General features: G+C 41.6%; 1 protein-coding gene across 2 annotated transcripts in view; it reads right to left on the minus strand.

Moving 5' to 3' along the window:
* Positions 1–23,302, minus strand: part of PPA1 (pyrophosphatase (inorganic) 1) — a 114,134-nt gene extending 90,832 nt beyond the window's left edge. Inside the window, exons 1-2 of one of the 2 annotated variants that reach the window (XM_029609041.1) lie at positions 22,861–23,302; positions 609–673 (exon numbers count right to left, since the gene is read on the minus strand). In XM_029609041.1, coding sequence (XP_029464901.1) covers positions 609–673; positions 22,861–23,059 — 264 coding nt within the window. In that variant the 5' untranslated portion in view covers positions 23,060–23,302. The remainder of the gene's footprint in view (positions 1–608; positions 674–22,860) is intronic. The other variant, XM_029609042.1, reaches the window with a different exon arrangement.
* Positions 23,303–26,081: the final 2,779 nt, after the last annotated feature.

Here is a 26,081-nt window from a genome sequence, read left to right on the forward strand (position 1 = left end):
CAAGTGGGAATGTAAAGTACTCCAGGTGCTTAAGCTATTGTATAAAGTTTACTCTGGTTTAACTAAATCTGTATTAAAACTCTGGAAACTACCATAATCAAAAACTGCTGATCAGTTATTTAAATATGAATTAACTCCTTGAGGAAAGTAGATCTTTTTGTATGTTTGTTTGTTTGGTTTTGTTTTTTTTTATTTCAAAAGCAGGTTATATGAGCACTAGTAGGGTTACAGAAATTGTAGTGTAAAATCAAACACTGAATAGATCAAGAACTATGTAATGTCTCAGTATGAGCTATATACATTATTTTAAAAATACAGGAACTGGATATGCTGTAGATGGGAGTGAGGAAGGTGTGATTTTGGGGTAAAAGTATTGTATATGCTGCCACTTGACTCAGTTTCATTGTAGCATCTGGTAAAAGGCAAATCCCTAAAGTAATTATAACCAAAAGAGAAATTTGTATTTGGGGAGCAGGGATACTATAGGCTTCCCCTGAAACCGGAGAGTGTTAAGCAGAATCTTTACTGTTTTGAAGTGGATCTAAGAGAGGCTTAACCTGAAGAAGAGAGTTAGAGGATACCTGGCACAGGTAGTCAAGCATTCTTACCTTCTCCTCATCGGCATACAGTGGGATGTCATGGAATGGGGAAATGTACTGCCCCTTGCTATTTTCTAGGAAAAAAACAAAAACAAATTTCATGTTTATCATCTGCTCTCTAAAAATAAGAGGCAAGGTCTCAATATGGAAAAAAAAAATCAGAACGTGACTAAAACATTCAATTGAAAAAAAAAAAAAAAACCACACAAAAACTTTATCCTGAGACTAGTTCACACAGAACCTCACTAGAAGATCTTATATTATTGTTGGTAATATCCCCAAAACAGAATGCTCAAAATTTTAAAGTTAAATTATGCCCCTCTGTATACAATACAGTATTCCCAAAGTGTACATGACAACCAATGGAGAATAGGGTTCTGTGATTCTTCAGATAATTAAATGATATATGATGATTTAAGGGTTGGCAAGCATTTTTTTTTTTGCTTCATATCCTTAATTCAAGGTGACAGCAAGGCAGAAGGATACTAAATGTGCTTCATCCACCCAGTTCTTGATGCTGGCATCAGGAGAGGGACTTGCATGTCAAAGCTGGATAACAAAAGGTCACACACTGTAATAAAGCCGATTATGCATAATGTGAATAAGAGCAGGGATCAGTCTAAAAACAAACATTTCCTTATCTGCTAATTTGAGTTCCACCAGGAATAGCCCTGAAAAGAGTGGGGGCGTGGGGTTTCTCTTCCAGCTAGCAGGCAGAGAAAACAGAAACCTCAGACAGAAGGTCTGCTCTCTCCTCTGACTCAGCTTTCAGTTCTTCCAAAGTTGAAAGCTATCCAAAACTTTTTTTTTCTTCTATACACATTTTGATGCACAGGCCCACGGTTCATATTTATTGATTTAAAAATTACAGCTAAGTGATCACTTGATGGAAAATAAGTACAGATCAATAAATACAGTGAAAATATACTCTACAAATTAACAAGGAAAAAAGCAAAATCCAATCCAGTGCACAATCAGTCCACAAAACAATGTTAAAGATTAAAAAAACAAACAAACAAACAAACAAAAAAAAAAAAAACCAAAACACATCACAACACACAAGAGCAATTCCTGGCTCTAAAATTTGTAAAAGTTATTTTGGAAGAAACCAGTTCTACCACAGGTATTCTTCAACCAGAGAGAGATTTCAAAAATGTTGCTATTCAGGAAAGCATCAAGCTACTACAGTTTATAGAAAATCTCAGATGGCACTTACCACATTTACAGAGAAAGCTTAAAAGATATAAAAGTCCCTAACTGCAATAATCTACATCTTTTACAGAAAAAAAAAAAATCCCTCTTCGGGCAAACAAATACCTGGAGATTTATACTGGGTTAGATACTAGAGATATTTTTCAGTTTAACCATCTCCCTATGATTTCAAAGATTACAAATGACCTAGAGACGTGGAAAGAGTTCAATTTATCTTAGCGAGGAAGAACTGCAACAATTAAGATCACTGTTCTGCCACATTTATGCTATTTATTTCAAACGCTCCCAGTTTCTGTCCCATCTCCAGAGGAAGACATTTAGTTTTATTGGGAGGCAGAGATCCCTTTGGCTGGCCAAAAAAAGTGTTTTGTACCAGCCAAAACTGGAAGGTGGGTTGGGTGTTGCCAATTTCAAGAAATATTACCTACCCTCCCAGTTGAAAACGGTTGTTTATTGGCACCAGGAAGTAGATAGCAAGGAATGGATTCATGGAGAACAGGCCTCAGTGGGGGGGATGTGCCTATTAAGGCTTTGATATGGCTTCCCAGAAGATTACGGGTGGTTACCTCCTTTTTCCTCACCCTTTACTATGCGACCGTGGGATACATGTAAGGTGACATCGGTAGGCAAGAGGAATTTTTACTCTAGATCACCTGCGAGATATGGAGTTTCCACCTGGGCTTCTCTGGTCTGATCTTCAGTGGTGGGAGGAGCAGAGTATGCCACAGACTGGGGTTTTACCCAACAAACCTCACACCTTGTGGCTTGGATTTAGAAGAGACTCTAGATGAAAACTCATGGGATCTCTGTTTTTTTTTGTCAGTTGGATGCAGCTCAATATGCGCACTACTTGTTGAAAGTTGATATAAATTATTTCAGTCGTACCTTAAAATTATTTTTTTTTAACCTCTCCAGCTTATCAGGATGCCAAATTAGATTGCTGGCATCAGCATGGTGGGGTAGATTCTTTTTCACATATGGTTGGAATGTCATCTAATACAGAAGTATTGGGATATGATTAAGGATATTACCCATAATCCTAAGATTTTCTTTTTAAGTTTCTTCACTCCCAATGCAGCATCTTACATGAAAATGTTATTACAAATTATTATAGCTGAGAGGTGTGCGCTGGCAGCTTCTTAGAAGTCTATAAAGATCCCAGCTTTGCTATATGTCTGTCAGAGCCTTAGGAAATGCATTACACAGGGAAATTGACTGCACTTAAATATTAAATAGTTGATAAGGTTTCCATGTGGCTTCAAGCTTATTTGCTCTGGTTGGAGTATTGTACATTTTGAGCTATTGACTGCCTATTTACCATCCTACAAAAATGTGTTTAATTACAAGGTTGGGCTGGAGAGGGAGGGAGCAACTCACATTCATGCTGATGCAATATGGGCGCACCCGAGTGAGCGCCTGTCTTAATGCGCGCCCATCCACCTCTCCCGGGTGCATGATGCAGTAGGCTAATGAGCTGCTGCGTTAAAAAAAAGAGGCGCTAGGGGAAACTGTGCATTTCTAGTGCCTCCTCAGTATCGGGTGCATGGGAGAAGTAGCAGCTGTGCATAGGTTAGGAAAATGGATGCTTGTCAAGACTTTTCCCTGTGGTTCCTCTGACTTAATATTGTCATGATATTAAGTCAGAGAAACTACAGAAAAGCAGTATTTTCTGCTTGAGGCTTCTCAAGACTTACTGCCAGCTCAATTAATTTTTGAGGGTTAAAATGTGCGTGACAGCAGTTTGTGTAAAATAAAAACATTTTCCTCTTTTTGTATAGCCTTAGTTCTCTGGAAACATCCTAGTTTTACAATTCAAAAATTCTCTCTGTATATTTGAAAACCAAACCGTGTCCATTCCAGTTCAAACTCACCACCAAGGTAGAGTATAGCAGAATCATTTTCTGACTTTTCCAAGATCCCGGTTAAATCAAGACCGTTGAAAGGACAGAAAGTAGTCATGAATTTTTTCTAAGGGCTGGAAGGTAACCAGAGGAAGAGAGACTGCAAACATTTGTTAAGTGGATGAAATGCAGATTATGGCATCTCACTACACTGTCCAAACTTTCTAATTTATTATGAAGCAAGCAATAACCAAATTAGGAGAGAGTAGATCAAAGCCTGAATAGGATACAACCAAAGTTTGTCTGCCACTTAAAATCCTGCCTTTGGAGGAATCTATTTTTGAGCTCCCTTAAGCCATTTTAATTGTTTAAGTGGGCATTCTGGGAATCCAATTAGCTGGTAAATAAATTTACCCTTGGGCTAGTCCAAAACCATGAAACTTACCAAAGCGATCCCAAATACTCTGGGAGGCAATATAGCTGAAAGCATTTATCTCCAAGTGCAGCATTCAAAGATATTACTGATTAAACAGAGGAGTATTTCATGAACATGTGAACAGATTAATACAGTCCTACAAATTTCTAAATAGTGAAGCTTCTGCTTGCTGCTTTAATGGAATGAATCTGCACCACGATGTTCCCATATACTGTATATGTGCTTGCAACAGTATTTGACCCCCCTAAAAAGTCAGCAGATGTGTGGATTACAAATGACACTTACACAGATTGTTCCAGACAGTATGTTTACTACAAACCAGTCACTATACTCAAAGTAAACTTTCAAAGTCACAGTTAATTATTTCTCTGCAATTTTTGTAAAATTAAATTAAAAACTGAAAAATGCTGCTGGCATATGTATTCAGCCCCTGTGCTGTGGAAGCTCCAAGTTTACACAGATGAAAGATACTGCCTTAACAATTAGTCTCTACCTGTGAATCAATAAAAAAGGTGGGCTTTTTTGGATAAAAGACCCCCTAATTCCAGTACCATTGGTCAAATTGTGAATCTGAAGGAAAGCTGTGAAAATGAAGTCTAAAGAACATACTAAGGAAATTAAAGAGTTATAGACAAGCACAAGATAGGAAAAGGCTACAAAATAATATCCAAGTGCTTGGATAAAACAGTGAGCATTGTTGGATCAATTGAGAGGAAATAGAAACTGCATCATACCACCCAGACAAGGCCACCCCCTCAAAACTCAGCATCAGAGCTAGAAGATTTGTGAGGGAAGCCACAGAGAAGCCAAAAAATCACTTTGAAGTTGCTACAAAAGTTCAGTGACTGAGACTGGAATGGAGGTGCACCAGTCAAGCATATCAAGAGCTCTGCATGGGAGGGTAGCTAGAAAGAAGCCATTACTGAAGAAAAGCACGTCTGGAGTTTGCCAGAATGCAGAGTGGCTCAGCTAAGACGTTGGATAAGGTTTTGTGGTCAGATGAGACTCCTGACGTCACCAGCTGAGACCACCACCTCAGGACTAACTACGCTAAATGACTGGCTGACTTTGACCGCTCTGTATAAAACAGCACTAAGGCCTTTCTATATTATGATGGTTGTCAACACAAAGACACATCCAGCGAAGTGACCATCAGTGCTCCCCCTTTTGTTTCGAATATCTAATTTAGACATGGAATTAAAAATCAGAATACAACCAACAGGTCAGGAGAAAAACAGTAACCTAAAGAACTACAAAAACAAAAATCCAACTAAGACTTAAAAAAAACAACCCAAAAACACACACACACAACTCACAACAAACTCCAAACCAAAACATGCCTACTGTTCACTTTATTACTCCTGAATGCACAATTAATTTCAAGGAAAAGATTCCACTCCTCAATGATATCATTAATGACCAATAACATTCTGCACATTGAAACCTGGCTAAATGACTACTAAACCAATTATCCCACCCAAATTACAATCTATTCCATGTACCACGGCAAAAAAGAAAAAGGACTACTACTATTAATCTGCAGAAAGGAACTCAAATTGATACTAAAGAAAACTGAAATCTACCCTCCCTATGAAGTAGCCATTTTAAAATCTAAACAAATTAACATTGGATTGGTATACTGCCCTCCCCATTATCAAAATATTCACAAAAGAATTCCCTACTCCTGAGACAATATCCTTAGGAGACTTCAATCTGCATGTAAATGATTCTCCACGATCCACCTCATGCGACATGTTCCTAGAAGCAATGGAAGCCCTAGGATGGCCTCAACATGTCTGAGGCCACCCATAAAGCAGGTAATACTCTTGACCTCATATTTGCAAATTCGAGTAGTTACAGTATAACTACTAAGCACAAAATAATACCCTGGTCCGACCACCATCTAATCAAAGCAGACTTAATATACAAAAAACATTCAGCGATAAGCTCTGAAAGCAAAACCTCTCAAACATTCAGAAGGAAAATTAAAACTGAAACACTAACAAATGCATTAGCGGACAAAAACATCAACCTATTTTGATTTGTGGGAAAACATGACTAAGGAAATAGACAAATACATCCCAATTCAAACCAGAACTTCAAACAAAAATTATGAAAATCTCAGGAAGATGAATCCATGGTATAATGAACTGAAAGAATCAAAAAGGCACCTTGGAAAGCTTGAAAAACTCTGGTGGAAAAACCCCCCCACTACAGATGAATCCCTAAGAAGATACAAATCATACTTATCGCACTACAGAACACTAACAAATAAATCTAAAAAAAAAAAAAAAAAAAAAGGGACTATTATGCAAAACAAATACACGGAGTTGTTTTCAACTCAAAATTTTTGTTCGAAACAGTTAAGAGTCTAATAAAAGACCCTTCTGCACTTCAAACAATAACTTCAAGAATGATTACGCTATAGCATTAAGTGAAAAAAATCCAGGAGGTTGAAACAAACCACCTATACCTACCCTATCAATGCATCGGAAGACTTAACACACGATACATGATCATCTGACACAGTCTTGAAACTGGAGATAAGCAAAATCATAATGAAACTAAAACCAGCTACTCATTCACTTGACCTGATACCAGCCTCTTTGCTCAAACTAGTAAATCAAACCATAACCCTATCACAACACTAGATAACCTTGTCCTTGCAGGACACATGCCCCATGGTCTAAAACAGGCAGTTATAAAACCAATCCTAAAGAATAAATTGGGAAGAGCTGATAACTGGGACAACTACATTCCAATCTCTAATTTGACCTTCCTTGCAAAAATTCTTGAAAAAGCAGCACTTACCCAATTAGAGTCTCATTTAGAAGACAATAAAACCCTATATCCTAACCAATTTGGATTTTGAAAAAACTGCTCAATGAAAACTTCTACAATCCCTAACTGTCCCTATACTACAAGGCTTTGACACTAATGAATCATACTGCCTTGTGCTGATTGACTTAACAGCAGCCTTCAACACTGTTGACCATAACCTTCTTTGCCAACAGATGAGAAACATAGGGATCGATGGAAATGTACTTAAATGGTTCACCTCATTCCTCAAACAGATTTTTCCCAAGTAAAACTCAATCATCTATCCGACACACTCAAATGCTCAACAGGCATTCTGCAACTCTATTTAATATCTACATGCTACCGTTATGAAAATTTCTAACAGATCTAGGAATAAAATTCTATATACTAACGATCTGCAATTCTATATCCCACTAACAAAATCGTTTGAGAAAACAGCATCACTTATCTCTGAATATATAGTCACAATAAAAGAAACTTGCACAAATGAAACTATCAATGAACCCCCCAAAAAACTGAATTTGACTGAACCGAGGCCCACCAAAATCTATTCCACCAGATATTCACCTCAGAAATTGCCAGCTAATCCCAGCAAATCAAGTGACTGATCTTGGAGTACAAATTGATGAAAATTTAACGATGAAACTCATATCAGCAAACTAATCAGATCTGGTTACTACAAGTTGTGAATCCTGACCAAACTGAAACCTCTAAATACTGCAGATTTCAGAATGGATTTACAATCTCTAATATTCTCAAACCTTGACTATTCTAATTCCCTACTGCTAAGTCTCCCGACCAGTCACTTAAAACCTCTGCAACTACTGCAAAATGCTGCATCTGGACTATTGTCTGGAACAAGGAAATATGACCACATCACCCCTACTCTGATCGCCCTGCATAATCAAGAATAATTTATAAAGTACTAACAATAATATTCAATAACATCAGAACGATCTAATGCGAATATTTAAACCACATTCTCCCACAACGCTCAGATCGCAAAACAAAAGGCCTCCTAGAAATCCCGAACATGATAATTTAACACAAACAAGAGAAAGAAAGAGTGATGTCAGTCGCTGGCCCAAAACTATGGAACTCCATATGCCAGAGGACCCACGAACAATAGCAGACATTAAAAAATTTAAGAGAGAGTTGTAAACCTGGCTATTCAAAAATGCCTACTGTTTGACAAACCTCCAATTCACCATGAGCCAGTTATCCAAAATATGTCCTGAACAATATCTCCCCATAATCCTAACCCCCATAATCCTAACCCCTCTTTAACCCTTTTATACTAGCCTATATTATATCTGCCTTGAAGGGCACCCTTGCCTCTAAATTCTTATCTAGTTTATTACCTGTATTATGTATGCTCCCACTGTATTTCATCATTTATTTATGAGTAAAACCTGTACACCGTTATGAACTAGTGATTCTCACATGGAATGACGGTCTCCACAGAGGGACCAAAACCTATGGAACTCCTTACCACAATACCTAAGCTCACTCAGCGACATCAAATCCTTCAAAAAAGAACTCAAAGCATGGATATTCAGCCAAACGTTCAGAGATGGCGTGGGTTAAGCGGCATACAACTACCCTTACCCATTATCCATATCTGGCTGCACACACTAAACTTGTCGAATGTTCTCCTCTCTCACCCATCCACATCTCTCTACTTTCCACGATCTCCTATTAACGCAGCTTATATAGTTAAAGATCTTGATCACTCTGCTTACCGAATTTCGGACTCTTCTCTCAGTCCCAACTTACCTTTTCACGATAAAGCTTTTTGCACCTTATGTCCAATGTTGAATGCGCCATATGCTCGATGTTATACTCAAGTCTATATGCACCCTGCCTAAAAACGATCTGTTAACCTAATCTCATATATGTTCAATTCGCTTGTTGTTAGAAATTGTTCTTTTAAAATGTTATAGTTGATCAATTAATAAGTCTCTCGTTCAATTGTATAATTATTGTAATATACTGTTCCAATGTTAACAATGTAATAAGTTCACTCCAGTTTACATGAAGACAAGGCAGATTGCTACACGTCGGTATATAAAAGATTTGAAATAAAAATAAATAAATATAAAAAACACTAGACACAAAAATGGAGCTTTTTGTCCAAAATTCAAAATGCCATGTGTGGTGCAAACCTAACACTGTCCATTCCTCAGCAAAACACCATCCCAATAGTAAAGCAGTATTATGATGTGGGGGATACTTTTCTTCAGTAGGAACTGGACATCTTGTTAAAATTGAAGGTTGGATGGATGAAACAACATATAGGGAGATACTGCAAGACAGTGTTGCGACCGTCACTTCGACTGCTTCACTCCGCCTACCTTTCCTTTTTTGCAGCTCCCTCCTGCTCTTCACGGACACCTGGCTGCCACAGTGTCCGCCTGCCGTCCTCTCTGGCGTCCCCAGACCAGCTTGGGCGCTGCCTCCTGCCATGTTCTACAGGTACCTTAGGGCACACGCGCTGCGTGGTCCTCATTCTTATTTCCTCCTTGGTGCGTTCCTCAGGGGCATCCCCCTGTGATGACGTCACGCTGCCTGGATATTTAAACCTACAGTTCATTGTTGGCCATTGAGTTAGCAAGGGGATTTTTATGGATGGGATTCGCTCTCCGTGCCCAGCTACTCTGCCTCTCCAACTTCCATTGAACTCTTTCTGCTAACGGGGTACCCGCTCCTCGGGGGCCTCTTTGCTTCTTTCAGGTTGCTATCAGGTAACCGGTACTCGCTCCTCGAGGGCCCATGTTCCCGACCCGCTGCCTGCATCTATCTCCTCTTCTACTTGGAAGAATTCGCTACAGACACCATCAGTGAGTACTACTATCATCCACTCCTCAGAGCTGTCTCCCTGGAACCAGGTACTCGCTCCTCGAGGGCCTGCCTCTGTTCCAGCGCCAGTGCCATCTCCTACATGGAACTGCTGTGTGAGGACTTTGCCAACGAGTCTCTCTGCTCCCAGGGATCTGGAACTCGCTCCTCGAGGGACAGCTCTCCCTATCTCGAGGCTTCTCCATATTTGGGACTCTGTGAATGTTCTATTGTACTCATTTTCTCAGTTCTCTCCACTACAGCACTGCTACCGGAGAAACCGCTGTTCCAGCGCCCTGGGGAATACTAGCCCAGCCGGGCTACATCTTCTCACTACTGCCACCTCTGGTGGCTTCTCAAACTGTCTAAATAAAGATAAATCTGTGTTTGTGTGTCCGGAGCTGAGCCTGACCTGTGGCCCCTCACGGGACTTCCCCCCGTGGGCATGGTCAGCTGCCACAGTGTCCAAGGGTCCACCCAAACCTCACTAATTATAACAGACAGCCTGCTTCAGTCTGCTAAGACAGTGGTTCTCAACCTTTTTCGGTCGGGACACACCTGACAGATGGTTCTCACATGCGTGACACACTGAACATGTGACAGTCATGGGGCAAAATGTAAATATACATTCTGTATCCTCAGGAACCCCCTCGACCCCCACATATGGGTGAAGAGCAGAACTAGGGCATTATCCGTACAACTCACCATATAAAAAAAAAAAAAAAAGATATTCTGGTTCTGATGACATCTCAGTAAAAGCAAAACAAACTCTTTACTGGCAGGCACAATACCCCTCCTTATCAAAAGACAGTAATTTACCACTACAAATATTAACCAGGCCCTAAACACAAATACACCTATTAGGAAAACAAAGCAAGCCAAGCTGCTATAGATAGATACCCACTTAGAAATAATTGTAAAACTATACTAATAAATGTTACAAAACAGCTGATGAACAGAACAATTAAAAACTCAAATTATTAAAAATTGTTCAAATATCAATAAAATATTTCAAAACAGCAGATATCACATAATACCCAATAATTCAAATGGCAGTCAATCAAAAAAAGATATAATTGGGATGGAGAAGGTACAGAGAAGGGCAACCAAAATAAGGGGAATGGAACAACTCCCCTATGAGGAAAAACTAAAGAGGTTAGGACTTTTCAGCTTGGAGAAGAGACGGCTGAGGGGGGATATGATAGAGGTGTTTAAAATCATGAGAGGTCTAGAACAGGTAGATGTGAATCTGTTATTTACTCTTTCGGATAGTAGAAAGACTAGGGGGCACTCCATGAAGTTAGCATGTGGCACATTTAAAACTAATCGGAGAAAATTCTTTTTCACTCAATGCACAATTAAACTCTGGAATTTGTTGCCAGAGGATGTGGTTAGTGCAGTTAGTATAGCTGTGTTTAAAAAAGGATTGGATAAGTTCTTGGAGGAGAAGCCCATTACCTGCTATTAAGTTGACTTAGAAAATAGCCACTGCTATTACTAGCAACAGTAACATGGAATAGACTTAGTTTTTGGGTACTTTCCAGGTTCTTATGGCCTGGATTGGCCACTGTTGGAAACAGGATGCTGGGCTTGATGGATCCTTGCTCTGACCCAGTATGGCATTTTCTTATGTTCTTAAAAAGCCGCCTTTACTTACCCTCTCCTACTCCTTTCCCTTGCAGGCCAATAGCACTCACCAGAAGCAGCAGTGGCTGCTGAAGCTCTGTCCTCACAATCCTCTTCCTTAGGGCCCACAACCAGTCACAACCAGTCTGTCTCTCCCACACACACACAGCTGCCACACACAAAAGCTCACATGGAGCCTCTTCTCATTGTTTGGCCCAATAAGCCTGGCCTCTGCTTATCAGCCGCCGCTGGCCTGACCTTTGGCTGTGTGCAATATCTCTCCAGCCACCGCTGGCCTGGCCTCCGGCGGGGCGCAGTGTCTCTCCATTCTTCGGCCCCGCCAGCCTGGCCTCCAGCGGCGGCGCACAGTTCTCTCCACTCCGGCCTCACCCCTGGGGAGAAGGGAAGCACAAGCGGGGCAGTGGGACACCGGGAGCCGCGACACACCTGCCAGTGCTTGGCGACACAACGGTTGAGAACTGCTGTGCTAAGAAACAAACTTGGGAGAAAGTTCACCTTTCAGCAAAACAATGACCCCAAGAACAAGGCCAAAGCAACACAAATGACTAAACAAAAAGGTGAATATTCTACAATGGACAAGCCAAAGTCTAGATCTCAATACAAATCAAGAACCTGTGGCACTATTTGAAAATTGCAAACCATAAGCATCATCCAATCAACCTGAACAACCTAGAGCAAATCTGCCAGGAAGAATGGGCAAAAAAAAATCACTCATACTTAAAGCTGTTATTGCAGCAGAAGTTGATTCTACCAAGTACTAGTCTGAAGGGGCTGAATACTCTGCAGTTTTAAATTTTATTTTACAAAAAATACAGAGAAATATGAATTGCAACTTAGAAAATTTACTGGTTTGCAACAAACATACTGTCTGGAACAATATGTGTAAATGTCATTTGTAATCCACATAAACCTGCTTACTTTTGAAAGTCACTGTATATAATTCAACACTTATCCAGCTGGATAGAAGAGGCTGCTAAGCCTTTTATCACCCCAAATAAAGGATGCCTATTGGATCTTCCAAATGACTGCTCTGAATGTAGATCTGCAAATCCATCTTTACATCTAAGTGATTGTCACCTTTGCTCCTTCTAAGACCTCAGTTTAGGGAAAAGTTAGGGGGAACTGTTTCCTGTTTTAAATGAAAGGAAGAAAATACTTCAGGATTAAAACCAGGAAACATACAAAGTACTAGTTTATCTGAATGAAATATCTCATGTGGATATCTACATGATAATGTCCCTAGAATGTTCACGCTTCTGGCTAAAGTGATAGAAACCAGGAAGAAAAGCTTATGAGGCTATTTTAGTGAGTTCTCCCTAAGGTTTCTGTTTAAATCCTAAGGGGGAAGATAGGTTCCCTAATGGTCTGGCGAGTCTCATCGTAACTTCCCTCATTTCCACACCCATTTTAGGTCAATGCGGTTTCTTCACTCTGATTTGGGTAGAACGGTGTAAGGTGAAAGTATTTACTAGTACAATAAGTGTCTGTCTGGTACACATTTCACTTGCCTAATACTATCTCCTTTATTGCTTTATGTATTGGCTCCTCTGTATGAACTTTACTTGCCTTGGTTCTTTCAGGCAGGGACTGGAAACTGCCAACACTCACTCACCAGGGAAGGAAACCCAAGACCTCTCTTCCCTCCCAAAATAAATAAATAAATAAATAAATAAGTACTTATGCCACAAATCTGTACAGATTTCTTGCTTTTTTTTTTCTCTTCATTGAAAAGTCTTGCTTGCTCTACAGAAAAATGATGCTCCCTGCTTGTCCCATCCCCACCCATTCACCACAGGATCCTTCCCTGGCATCTGAACCTGACTCACCATCTCTTCCCTCCCTTGGAATTCTTTCCTACATTCCCCCATCCACCAATCCCTTTCCTTGGAACCCTTCCCACACCCGCCCTCCAACCCTCAGTGCCATTCTCTGGGGTGCCCCCTCTCAACCCTCCTGACATATGTGGCGCCTTGCAAATGCTGTCCCTTATTGGAAGGGAGGAAGGGGGATGTTCTCCATGGCCTCAATCCTCCGCCTGCCGGTAGTGGCTGCTGGTTTCACAGCTTCTTCTCCTACCCTGGCAGTTCAGACAGTGGAAATCAACTCGCCTTAGGCAAGCAGGCAATGCCTTTTTCAACGCTTGCTTCCAGGGACAATGTTTTTAATATTAAATTATTGCATTTTATCAAAACTTTAATGTGTCTTCTTCCCGATTAGATGTTCCTTATTCTGGTAACTAATCTTTAATGGTCCCAGAGAAATGGAATTTCTTCTTTATTGAAGTCAGTTTCCATGCAATTCAGAGAAAGAACAATTTTACTTTAAATTGCGTTAATCTCTTGTTCCACCCCACTCATGATTTTTATAAACCTTTATCAGATCCCCTCTCAATCTCTTCTCCAAGCTGAAGAGTTCCAACTTGTTTAGCCTCTCTTTAGGGCCGATGCAATATAGTGTGCTCAGCCGAGCGCACACTATAACCCGCAGTTGGACGCGGGTTAGACACTAATCTACCCCCTAATGCAATAAGGGGATTAGCGCCTATTTAACGTGCATCAGACGCGGAGTGAATGAGGTAGCGCTCATCACATGCAAATGAGGCTATTACTCATTCACTCCAAATGCAAAGAGATAAATGTGAGTCTCAGATGCACATTTATCGCTCAGATATTAACACCTGCCTGGAGCAGGCGTTAATAGCTGAGTGCATGTAAAAGAAGTACAGAAAAGCAGAAAAAAACTGCGTTTCTGTACTGCTTCAGTAAAAAAACAAAAGAAATACCTCAGCAGACAAAGATAAGTGTAAAAGACGAGTGGCAGTGATTTAAAAAGCAAATAGAATGTTAGGAATTAATTGGAAGGGATTGTAGAATAAAATGGAAAATATCTATTTGTATCGCTCCATGGTGCAACTACACATATTGTATGCAGTTCTGGTTGTGTCCGTTTTCATTACTGGCAGACGGCCGGTTATGAAAACTGATGCAGAGTTTACCGGCGTCAGTCTTCATAACTGGCAGCCGCCGCAGGGTTGCGTTAAAAAGGAGACGTTAAGGTCGCGCAAGCAAGATCCCCTAATTTGCCTATTGCATGGCACCATGCGTGTGTTAAGAAAGTGGCCTGCTTTCCGCGAAAATTATTGCATCGGCCCCTTCATAAGGGAGTTCTATCCCCTTTCACTCAATGCACAATTAAGCTCTGGAATTTGTTGCCAGAGGATGTGGTTAGTGCAGTTAGTGTAGCTGGGTTAAAAAAGGAGGAGAAGTCCATTAACTGCTATTAATCAAGCTGACTTAGGGAATAGCCACTGCTATTAATTGCATCAGTAGCATGGGATCTTCTTGGTGTTTGGGTAATTGCCAGGTTCTTGTGGCCTGGTTTGGCTTCTGTTGGAAACAGGATGCTGGGCTTGATGGACCCTTGGTCTGACCCAGCATGGCAATTTCTTATGTTCTTATAAATTTTTGTAGTTCCACTTAAAAAAAAAATTTGAGATGGCACAACCAGAACTGCATACAATGGGGTAGATTTTAAAAGGTGCGCACGGGAGTAGATTTGTTCGCGCAACCCGGTACGAACAAATCTACTCCTGATTTTATAACATACGCGAGCTACTGTGCGCATGTTATAAAATACAGGGTCGGCACATGCAAAAAAATCGGCAGCCTGCGCGCGCCGAGCCGCCATCCTCTATTCCCTCCGAGGCCGCTCTGAAATCAGAGCGGCCTCGGAGGAAACTTTCCTTCCACCACCCCCCCAGCCCTAACTAGTTCCCCCCCCCCCCACCACCTTTATTTTACAAGTTGCGCACTCCGGCCAGCTGCCAGTGCGCCATGTTCCGGTCCGGGGGCTGTTCCGGAGGTTGCGGCCATGCCTCCGGAACGCCCCTGGGCCAGAACCATGCCCACGGAACGCTCCCGACACGCTCCCCCAGGAAAGCCCCGGGACATATGCGCGCGCCGAGCCTATGCAAGATAGGCTCGGCGCGCGCAGGGGGTGGAAGGGGCATCTTTTCGGGGGGTTACGCGCGTATCTTACGTACGTAACCCTTTGAAAATCTGCCCCAATATATGTAGTTGCACCATGGAGCGATACAGATAGGTATTTTCCATTTTATTCTACAATCCCTTCCAATTAATTCCTAACATTCTATTTGCTTTTTAAATCACTGCCACTTGTCTTTTACGCTTATCTTCCAACAGGCTATTTTGCTTAGTCATAATGTCAACAAAATCCATGTTCAGATCTCAATTATTGATTGCTTCCAAATGGCAATAACCTTGGGGAGTTCTTTATAATCTGGCAATCCAGTTGTTTTCAAACTACTACATCTCTCTCTCTCTGCGTTTATACACCTGTCCTTAGACCTGACATGCTAACTGACTGTGTCCTCCAGGCCAAAAGCAAACAAACCTTCACTGCAACGGTGCACCAAAATGCCAAATCCACTGTCACTGTAACAGGGGGGAGCTGAGCCGCTAAGAGATAAAGGCTTAGGCACTCTATAGCCAAAATTCCTAACACGAAATCCAGAAATGCAAACAGAATCCAAACTCTCAATGGCTGACTATAAAGAAATCTGAACTAAAGAGCTAAGGCAGGACCCCAACCCCTCGATTCCAAAAAGGGCTTGATACTCTACTTTTAAAATCTTCTGTTTCACTTTTAATATTCAGCTCTGGATGCCTGCTCGCCCCCCTTAAGACAGAGGACAGCGCCACACTATTTATAGAGAAAAAGGTCTCTCTGCATCTCTATAAATTTGTCAGAAAGGAAGAACCTATGGACTAAGACAGTTAGGGTGAAAGATCTGAGAAAGGCATGTAAAGGGAGTTGATGACATTTTTCCAAAATACACAGGGCTTCCAAGCAGTTTAACATTGGCGACTAAGAATAATCACATCCTATGTCGATAAGTAACTTTTAGGCATAAATTATAAGGTCCTATTTGGAAATTCCTGAGTGATATGCACAAATGCCACAAACCTAAAAAAAAAAAAAAAAAAAAAGACACTTCATTAACTTTACACCATTAAAATATAAAATGTTCATTTTAAACCAAATATTGGTTTTAGAAGCATCAATTAACTGGGGCTCCCTTATCCCATTTCTGGCAACTCCATTATGCAGCTGGAATGGGTGCCAGACAAGAAAAATGTTTTACATCTTGTGATGGCTGTTAGAGCACTGGATAGGGACGAATCCATTCTTGCAAAATGCACAACTTCTGATAGGTCATGGCTGGTCCACCATTTAAAAAAAATATATTAAATTTTTTATATATTACTCCCTAGTTACCCATTTGTCTTACTCCATACTCTAGTAAAAGTATGTCAAATTTATCACCCATTTCAGACCAGTGACTGAGCTGCCCTACAGAATATTGCTATTGGCTTCTTTTTTCATTTAATTTTCAAATGTGTCTGTTTTAAGCTTGAGCTGAAGAAAGAATACTGCCAAATGGCTCACGCCCACAATTTATGCACCGGGACCGGAAATCAGCTGGCAGCGTGCCCGGCACAGTATCCAGATTAATACCACAGGGCTGCAGTACGCAAGTCACAGCAGCTTTACAGCCTTGAACATTTGCTGAACTACCCAGCACTAGAACAAATATTTATTTATTAATAAGCAACCAGCTCTTAGAGATTCTTCACATTTCTAATGTGTGATTTAGCTATGCCTTTTAAGCATATTATGTGAGAAAAAAAAAAAGGAAGCAATTAGAATATATGCTTCAGCCCTCTCAAATCATTCTGTTCAGGGGCATTGACACTTGTGGGAAAGTTATGTTTGAGAATGTATGATAATTTAAAACAGCAGTACCACAACTTTTTTATATAATTCAGTTTGCAATTAAAGCAAAATCTTCAAGATTTCCTTTCATTTTCTTGCATTTAATAGAAGTTTGTTTTCTAACATGGTAGGCAGGCACTTTGTTTTTCTGTTTATGTTTTTATCAGTCATGCGTATTTAAACAGATTTTATTTTTTTTTTTAGCTGTAATCCACCAAGAACAACTTGTTTTGCATTTGGTGGAATAGAAAAATATTTCAAATTAAAAAAAAAAAAAAAAAAAAAGAGTATACATTTTTGAAAGCTTTTTTTTATACCTGGCTTCTCCTGCCAGTGTGAATCCGAGTAAACTGAGGTTTATTACTGCGCCAGCCTTAGTCAGAACCCCATGATAGTATCACACTGACACCTTACACGTGGACACACAATGACCAGTAGAGTGGGCTCAGGGATGAAGAAGTTTAAACACCGAGAATGTGGTCATAATACATCTTTCCTCCCTGCTCCCCAAAAAATGTATAAATAAATTTTTTTTTAAAAAATGCATTGGGATAATAACAGTACCAAAGTCAAGTTGCCACTTTGAAGACTTTAGGTAATAGCTACTACTATTGTTTTGAACCGGAGTGTATGACCTTATATAAGGATCTTTATAAAGCAAGGCAGAATCACTTTTCCCCGAGTATTTCTAAAATGAAATGCGCCATATTCTTTTCACAAGTGGCACCCCTGAACACAACCCCCCCCCCAAAAAACATTAGCCATTGTCGATACCCGACTACAGTACCAAATGGCGGGAAAATGAAACCATGTATTAGGGCAGCCTTCATTCCCCCCCAAACAAGCTAAAAATCAGTGAGGAATGAAATCTTCACACAAGAGCAGGAAGCAGAGCACAGTAAATCCTGTTGAGGGATTAAGTAGAGTCAGACTTGTAATCCATAGTCACCTTTGCCCCTTGTGATGATTTCCCAATTCCTTGTTTAACTCTACACAGTAAAGTACATAACACACAAACTGAACTTGAACGCAAGGCAACACAGAAAGAGTAAATGCACTGCACCAGTTTCTCTCTGTTTGTGAACTCTGATGCTATCACTTTTCCGAAAAGGCAGGAAAAATAGTGCTGAGAGGCTTTGGGAATGGGTTGCACCTGCAGATTGCATCATACTTTGGACAAGAAAAAACAAACAAACACTAGGGCACTGGGGACATGGCAGGATTTTCAAGCTGATCTTTGTAATTACTAGCTCTCTAACAAGCAAATCAATATAATTTATACAGCATTTTTTCATTAAAAAAAAAACAAACCCAAATAAATTGAAGGGAAACATAACCCTTTTTTTGATGAACTTTACACATTTAGGCAGCATGCCTTCTGCTCTACCACATTTTAAATTTTGCAACTTTTTAATCTCTCAAAACGTTTACTTATATAATATATAATTAAGCCAGGCCTTCTACTTTATATTTTTGGCATACAAGATCCTGAGCTCAGGTGGAATCTCATGAACCCTCCTCATGGAAAAGACTAAGGTGCGCTATGTGGTGGGTCACTCGGTGGTCAGAGGGTAGAAGGAAAAGGAAGAGATGCTATCTCTGAGCTGTTCAGCCAGAGATAGCATGAGAAGTAGTCATGGGTGGGCAAGGGACGCACGCAGCAAAATGAAGCTGCTTTAGGAGTACTACACTTTCTGCAGGGGAGATGCTGCTTTCGAAAACATCATATGGCAAAATAATTATAGTATTAAAAAAAAAAAGAAAAGAAAATAGCCATGTGGGTATCCTCTACAACTTAACTCACAGTTAGTACCACATTAAGGCAGCTGCTGGTATAGTTCACTCTGATGAACATTCTTTATATGACAATGCCCGATGTCAGGGTTTCCATCATATTTTAACATCAAACAAGTTCTTCTCTTTGACCTTGTACACCTGCAAACAAGATTAACTGCTTGTAAAATTCCCTATCCATAAGAACATAAATGCCATGCTTGGTCAGATCAAGGTCCATCAAGCCTAGCATTCTGTCTCTGGCAGTAGGCAATGCAGGTCACAAGTGCCAAGCAGATCCCATAAAGCAGCTCTATTACCTGTCACTCCCAGGGTTAGGAATAGCTCTTTTTTTTTTTTTTAGTCTCCCCGGCTAATAAATGTTTTATGGACATTTCATCAAGAACTTGCTCAAACCTCTTTTAAACCCTGCTATACTAGTCAACTTGATTACGTCCTCTGGCAATAGATTTCACAGTTTGATCGGGCACCAAGTAAAAAAGTACTTTCTAGAATGTGTTTTATATCTACCGATTGTTAGTTTCATTGAATGCCCACCTTTTTAGTGTTATTTGAAAATGTAACCCAACTTATTTACCCTTCCAGTCCACTCATGTTTTTATCTATTAGGGATTATTGCTGCTACTCTCACTGACATCTATGAATGATATTCACGCTAGTTTATAAAAAAAAAAAAGTAATAACTGCCCCCGCCCCCCCCCCTTACACACACAAAAAAATCAAGTAATATTCAGCTTCTAACAGCAGGGTTCCTCTCATGACAGATTAAAGAACATTGTTCCTGACAAAGATGACGGTGTCCAACAGGCGAAAATAGAGAGCTTCTTCGCGTCGACCCCAAAGGCACCAGAAGCGAGGGCCACGGTGGGAGAGATCCTAGAACTCTGGTCTCTTTCCATGGCTGAGATGATATCGCTGAACCCGGGGGCCCCCAACGACACCATCCCCTCCCCAGGCACTGAGAGGAGTGAAAATCGAAGAACAGCCGAGTCCCTCAAGAGAAAAGAGGGACTCCAGATCCGGGCGGTGAAAGAGGGTCAGGTAAAGGTGAGAGAACTCCGGTTGGAGATACAACTTTCTCTCCCTGGCCCCCTAAAGAGGCTCCACCGGTATATGACAACAGTGTTATTACACCAACCGAATCATTGAATATAATTCCAGGGACTGTGTTTACATTACAGAAACCGCCCGTTGTGACTCTAGATACTGTTTGGAATGATATAGTTTCCATAGAGTCAGCAATATCGTTTTTAACTAAAGCGTTTCTTGAAATGAGTAAAAAAGGATTAAATACTGAAAAGATCGTTACTCAACAGCAAGAAAAATTTGAAAATGTGGAAGAAAGTAACACCAATGGAGAAAATTCAACTACATTTAATTAAGTCTGAAAATATCATGGAGAAAAAGTTTGAGAAAATTGAGAATACCCTCAGATTTTTAAATCTGAGTGTAGTTAATTTTCCTATCTTGAAAAAAATGGCGCCGGTGGAGATATTTAAATTTTACTTGATGGAATGTCTTAAAATTCTAAAGGAGGCAATACCAGTGATTACAAAAGCTTTTTTCATATCACATAAATCATTAAATACAGATGGCATAGAAGCAAAGGATCAACAGTCTATGAATATTACTGAGATTCTTGAATTATTCACACAAACAGAAATTACCACAAGGGGAACATTGTTGATATCATTCACTTTTGAACATGATCAAAATATGGTATTAAAGTTTTTCTTCAGAAATAGGATGACTAATTATTATGGGCAAAATCCAGACATAGGAGGCCCCACACAAGAACGCAGGAAGAAATTCCTGCATATGAGATCGGAGGTGATACTATGACTGAAATATCCATGCAAATGTTTATTGAAGTATCAAGAAGAAAATTATATATTTCTAGCGCCGGAACAACTCAGGGGCTTTCTAAATAGGATTTCTGGAAGTGTGTAATTGGGATAAAGGGTGACTCATCTACGGAGAGGGTGGTGGATGCCTGGAATGCCCTTCCGAAGGAAGTGGTGAAGACCAGAACTGTGAAGGACTTCAAAGGGGCGTGGGATAAACACTGTGGATCCATAAAATCAAGAGGCCGTCAATAAAGAGTGGGTGGCTCGCCAGAATGACGGCTACTGCCTGGAGATAATACCCTTATTCAATAAACATACACATGGTTACTGTGACTCCAACATCGCTCTAAGCTACAACAGCAAGAGGAAATGTGGAAAAAAGGATTCGCACTCACAAAGTGGGGAGTAGCTGGCTTGTTACGGCGGTTACTACCCCAAACCAAATAAGCCTGATACTTCACTTTCAATGCATATCCAGCATAGCTCTCTGCTTCAACGGCAGGGGAGAAGAAAAACTGATACTTCACGCATATCCAGCATAGCTCTCTGCTTCAACAGCAGGGGAGAAGAAAAAAGGATTCGCACTCACAAAGCGGGGAGTAGCTGGCTTGTTACGTGGTTACTACCCCAAACCAAATAAGCCTGATACTTCACTTTCAATGCATATCCTGCTTCAACGGCAGGGGAGAAGAAAAACTGATACTTCACGCATATCCAGCATAGCTCTCTGCTTCAACGGCAGGGGAGAAGAAAAACTGATACTACACGCATATCCAGCATAGCTCCCTGCTTCAACGGCAGGGGAGAAGAAAAACAACCAATAAGGGCTGAATAACACAGTCTGGGTAAAACAAATAAGCATGGGTGTAGCTTGCTTATTGCAGCGGTTACTTCCCCTACTACCCATAACTAATCAAGCTAGATATTTCACTTGGTTGCAGCTCCATCACTGCTCTCTACATTAATGGTGGGGGTGGAAGGGAAATAGAACCAAAGAGCTAAGAGAAACAGATAAGTATGAGAAAAAAAAATGTGAAGCTTGCTGGGCAGACTGGATGGGCCGTTTGGTCTTCTTCTGCCGTCATTTCTATGTTTCTATGTAATTCTTTATACTAAGCGTTAATAAGTGAGCTCCATATTTTCTTTAATCATCTTGGCTCTGTAATTTCCAACTATATTAAGAGATTTTGTGTTAGAATGTCATTATCTATTTTCTTTGCTTCAAATTTTTTTTACGTTGGAAAATAAGGTGTATAAAATCTCTATTCTTTTGTAAAATGATATTGTGATATATCCGAAAATGCAAAAAAAAAAAAAAAAAAAAAAAGCTTGTCTTTAAGGGCTTCTATAAAATTCTTCAGCCCTTCAGCTTCTCAAGCTAGACCATTAACTACCAACAAGTGCACTATAAAGAGTGAATTATAATTTAAACAAATGAATTTAGGGAGAGACAATAAAGTGCAAAGTCTGCAAAGGCAGAATTTCCCCCATCCTAGATTAAAAACAAATCTACAAAAAAAACAACACAGTCACCCATAAATTTCAATGGGGGTTTATAAGATCCTTCGCAAAGGAATCGGAAAGTTGGTCAGGAGAGCAGGGAATCCTTATGTGGAAAGTTTAAGGGAGTACAGAAAAACAGTCACACAAAAAAGCAAAGAGAAAGAAACAAAACGTGAAAAGAATCAATAAGAACCTAGAAAGAACAGAGAACAAATACATACTTAAAAAAAAAAAAACACGAAATAAAATGAAAAAAAAAAAATAAAAGCACGGAGTAGTGCCACGCAAAGGTGGGGAAGCGAGCAGACATTCCCGCCTCGGACAGGTGCTCCCCGGACTAGACAGTCAGGTACAGGGACGAGCCGGGCGGTCCACGGCACACGAAGCCGCAAACGAATGAGCCGGCAGCCCCGCCCCCTCCCCCCGATATGAATGACACCCCAGGGAGCGAGACAGCACCACGCGCTGCAGCCTACGGCGCTTCCCGGAGAACGAGCCGATAAGCCACCGGCGCTCCCCTCACTCACTGAAGAAGAGCCGGTACTCCAGCGTGTTCAAGTTCGCCCTCTCCTCGGTGCTGAAGCCCATGCCGCCGCCGGGACCAGTACTTGTGCCGCTGCTGCTGCCTTTGGCGGTGCCGCTACCGTTCTTGGCGGTGCTGCCACCTCCGCGCGAATCTCGCGCGAACCACCAGCTCAGGAGGCCGGGTTTCTGGTGCGACGACATTTGGAGCTCGGCCCTCGGAGCCTCTTAGCTGACTGGCTCGCGCCGCCGGAGGGGAGGAGAGTGCCCGGTGATTGGCCGGCGCTGGGAGCGGGAGAAACGAAGTGAGCGTGGGGGAGGTGGCTGTGGCGCGAGCTTGCAGGTGACGCTGTACACGCGCAGTGGGAGAGGGGAGAGGTGGGAGACGGCTGCTGCTGCAGTAGTTTCTCTTTGTCTTGACCGTGAACAGTCTGTTGCACGCTGTGGGCTACCGAGGGGTGCTGCTGCGTATATAGGATTGACAGGACGACCCCCCGTGAACCAGGGCTCTGAGTCTCATTGGCTGGAGAGCGGTGGGTGCGGCAGAGAGTGAGAGGAGAGGCCTGTGACACCCTCCTGGAGATTCCGAGACGTACGGATACCCTCCTCTGTGACGCAGTTTGCGCAAGCGCACGCCTGTTCCTCCTTTCTGAAGACCGGTCTCAGCTCGGAGTCTCTAGTGTGAGAATCTGCCACGTGGAGTTTAGTCTTTCTTCTTAGGCCAAGAGCCGCAAATTGCTCTGGCTCTGTTCCCGCGGAGCCACATCATAAGAGTCCTCGTGTGAGCTTGGCCCTGCTATGCAGTGTCGTTCGAGCGGGGGAGGCAGACAGATGGACAACTCTTTGCCGTCCGCATTAGGTGCGAGAGAGTTCGGTTCTGGCCAAGACGGTTTTAAGGGTACAGGAGCAAGGGATTGCTACGGCCTTGTGTTTGGTTCCGAGGGGATGTAATGCCAGTGGAAGTAGTAGTAAAGTATAATTAGACACATGAATCTGAGATCATCAGACTTTATCCAGGCATAAACCTACAGCTGAAAGACTGGGTGGCCTAGTGTTTAGGATAATAGACTAGTAACTAAGCGACCGGGTTTGTAAACGCAGTTGTTACTGACACCCTGGGCAAATTTTTTAATCCCATTTTCTCAAGTACCTCCTTGGATTATACATTTTCTGGGGCAGGGATAAATTGCCCTTCTGAAGCACCTTGGTTTAGGGCATTTTTATAAATACCATTATAGACAGGAAGTTAGGTACAGGAATGCAATGCCATCTGCAGACTATGGAGGAGATACAAAAGCCAAAGAACAGTTCTGATGAAACTTCATCTCAGTTTACTGAGATTGGTGATGCAACTATGGGCCATTGACTTTCAGGAAGACGTGGAAGATGGAGAGGATATTGCACAACCCCACCCCTTCCAAAAGTTCTTAATTTGCCAACAGGTTTGGTAGCTAAAATAAGACTAATTGTAACCCAAGGAAAGGGATGGAACCTAAACTCAAGTAGCCAAATCTTCAAATTATCAAATAAAGGCTGATATAAATGGTATATTCAATAATTATTTTGTGATGGAGTAACAAAGTTGTAGTGTATTTATAGTGCCGCAACCTATCCAAATAGGTGGACATGTAAAACTGCACCAAGCAAAAATAAAGTATTCACAAACCTTTATTAGCAGGGCAATTTTCAAAAGCCATTTCCACACATAAATCCTAGCAGGAACGCAGGTGCTCACATAGGTCTGTCTGGCAGGCTACATGAGGGACCTGGTAGATTACCTTGTAATGATAGCTATTTAGAATTATATCATATTGAGGTGTCAGACTCAAAACTAGCATCTGAGCCGGCTGGCAAATTGTAAATTCTGTAATTAACTAGATGTCTTACTAGAAAAGCAAGTGCTTACTTAGGTGAGTGTGTCTGCAAGGTTAGGCAGGGGATTTAGGAAGCCAGATGTTGCTGACTAGATTACAGAGCCCCGTGTTTAGACATGGGACCCAAGTGTGAATCTTGTTTTCTCTTTTTACCCAAGACAGTGGAGTACAAAGGAGGAAAACAAAAAGACTCCTGGCAGCTCCGGTGGAGCACATTGTTAACCCACATTTGGACGTGCATTTTTGACGCGCTAGCTTTACCCCTTATTAGTCATTCCCGCGCGATACAGTAAGTCAAATGTGCAGCCAAGCCGCACATTTTACTTTAAGAAATTAGCGCCTACCCAAAGGTAGGCGCTAATTCTACCGTTAATTTCTGCTGGGCTCGCGGGTTGAAAACCGGACGCTCAATTTTGCCGGCGTCCGGTGTCCGAGCCCGTGGCTGTCAGCGGGTTTGAGAACCAACGCCGGCAAAATTGAGCGTCTGCTGTCAAACTTGCTGACAGCCGCCGCTTCCGCTACCACGGGCCCTAATTTAAATAAATTGTTACTGAATCGCGCACACAGGAGAGTGGCCTGTGCGCGCGCCGGGAGAGCAGGTGCTCTCCCGCGTGGTTTACTGTATCAGCCCTTAAGTTACTAAATGACCTTTTCTGTGCAGAAGTGGGGTCTTTGAAAATTGTCTTATCTGTGGGTAACATTATGTGCATAGTGGCACTGTGCTCATAATTTTACCTACAGTGTGAAAAGACATTCCTGGGGGTGGTGTTGGGGCATGCATTTTCAAAAATTAAGTGCATAATTTTACTAGAAAAAGTGCTTGCATGAACAGCTGGTGTCAATTTTTGCTTGAAGTTTTGCTTAAGCAATTTTTAAAAAGTACCATTTTCCCCTTTGTAAACTGGTATAAACTCCACAGGTAAAAGGTTCCTAAGGATTTTGCCCTTAGGTGACCACTGCCAGTTTGAAAATTTTCCCAATAGATGTAAAATGCAACTATTACTTTAACTGTTCTACCAATATTTCTTCCTAATCCTTCCCTTTCCCCTGCAGTATGCCCAACAGCTTTCCCCCTTTCTCTAACCCCGGCTCTCTGCCTCCTACCACTTCACCCCACACTCCTCTCCCTCCCTTTTCTCCCATCCTCTCACTCCATACTTCCTTCTCTGTCCTTCCCCTGTCTCCCTGCCTCCCATCCCTTCATTCCACATGCCCTTCCCTTTGCCTCCAACCCAGCTCTTTACCTGTTCCCCAACCCCCTCTCTTCCCCCCTTGCCCTCATCCCCTCTCCTTTCCTCCTCCTATCCACCAGTGCTGTTCTCTCCCCCCACCCCAAGCAGGCCAATCCTTCA

This window comes from Rhinatrema bivittatum, chromosome 7, assembly GCF_901001135.1.
Source record: "Rhinatrema bivittatum chromosome 7, aRhiBiv1.1, whole genome shotgun sequence".
NCBI classification, from domain to species: Eukaryota; Metazoa; Chordata; class Amphibia; order Gymnophiona; family Rhinatrematidae; genus Rhinatrema; species Rhinatrema bivittatum.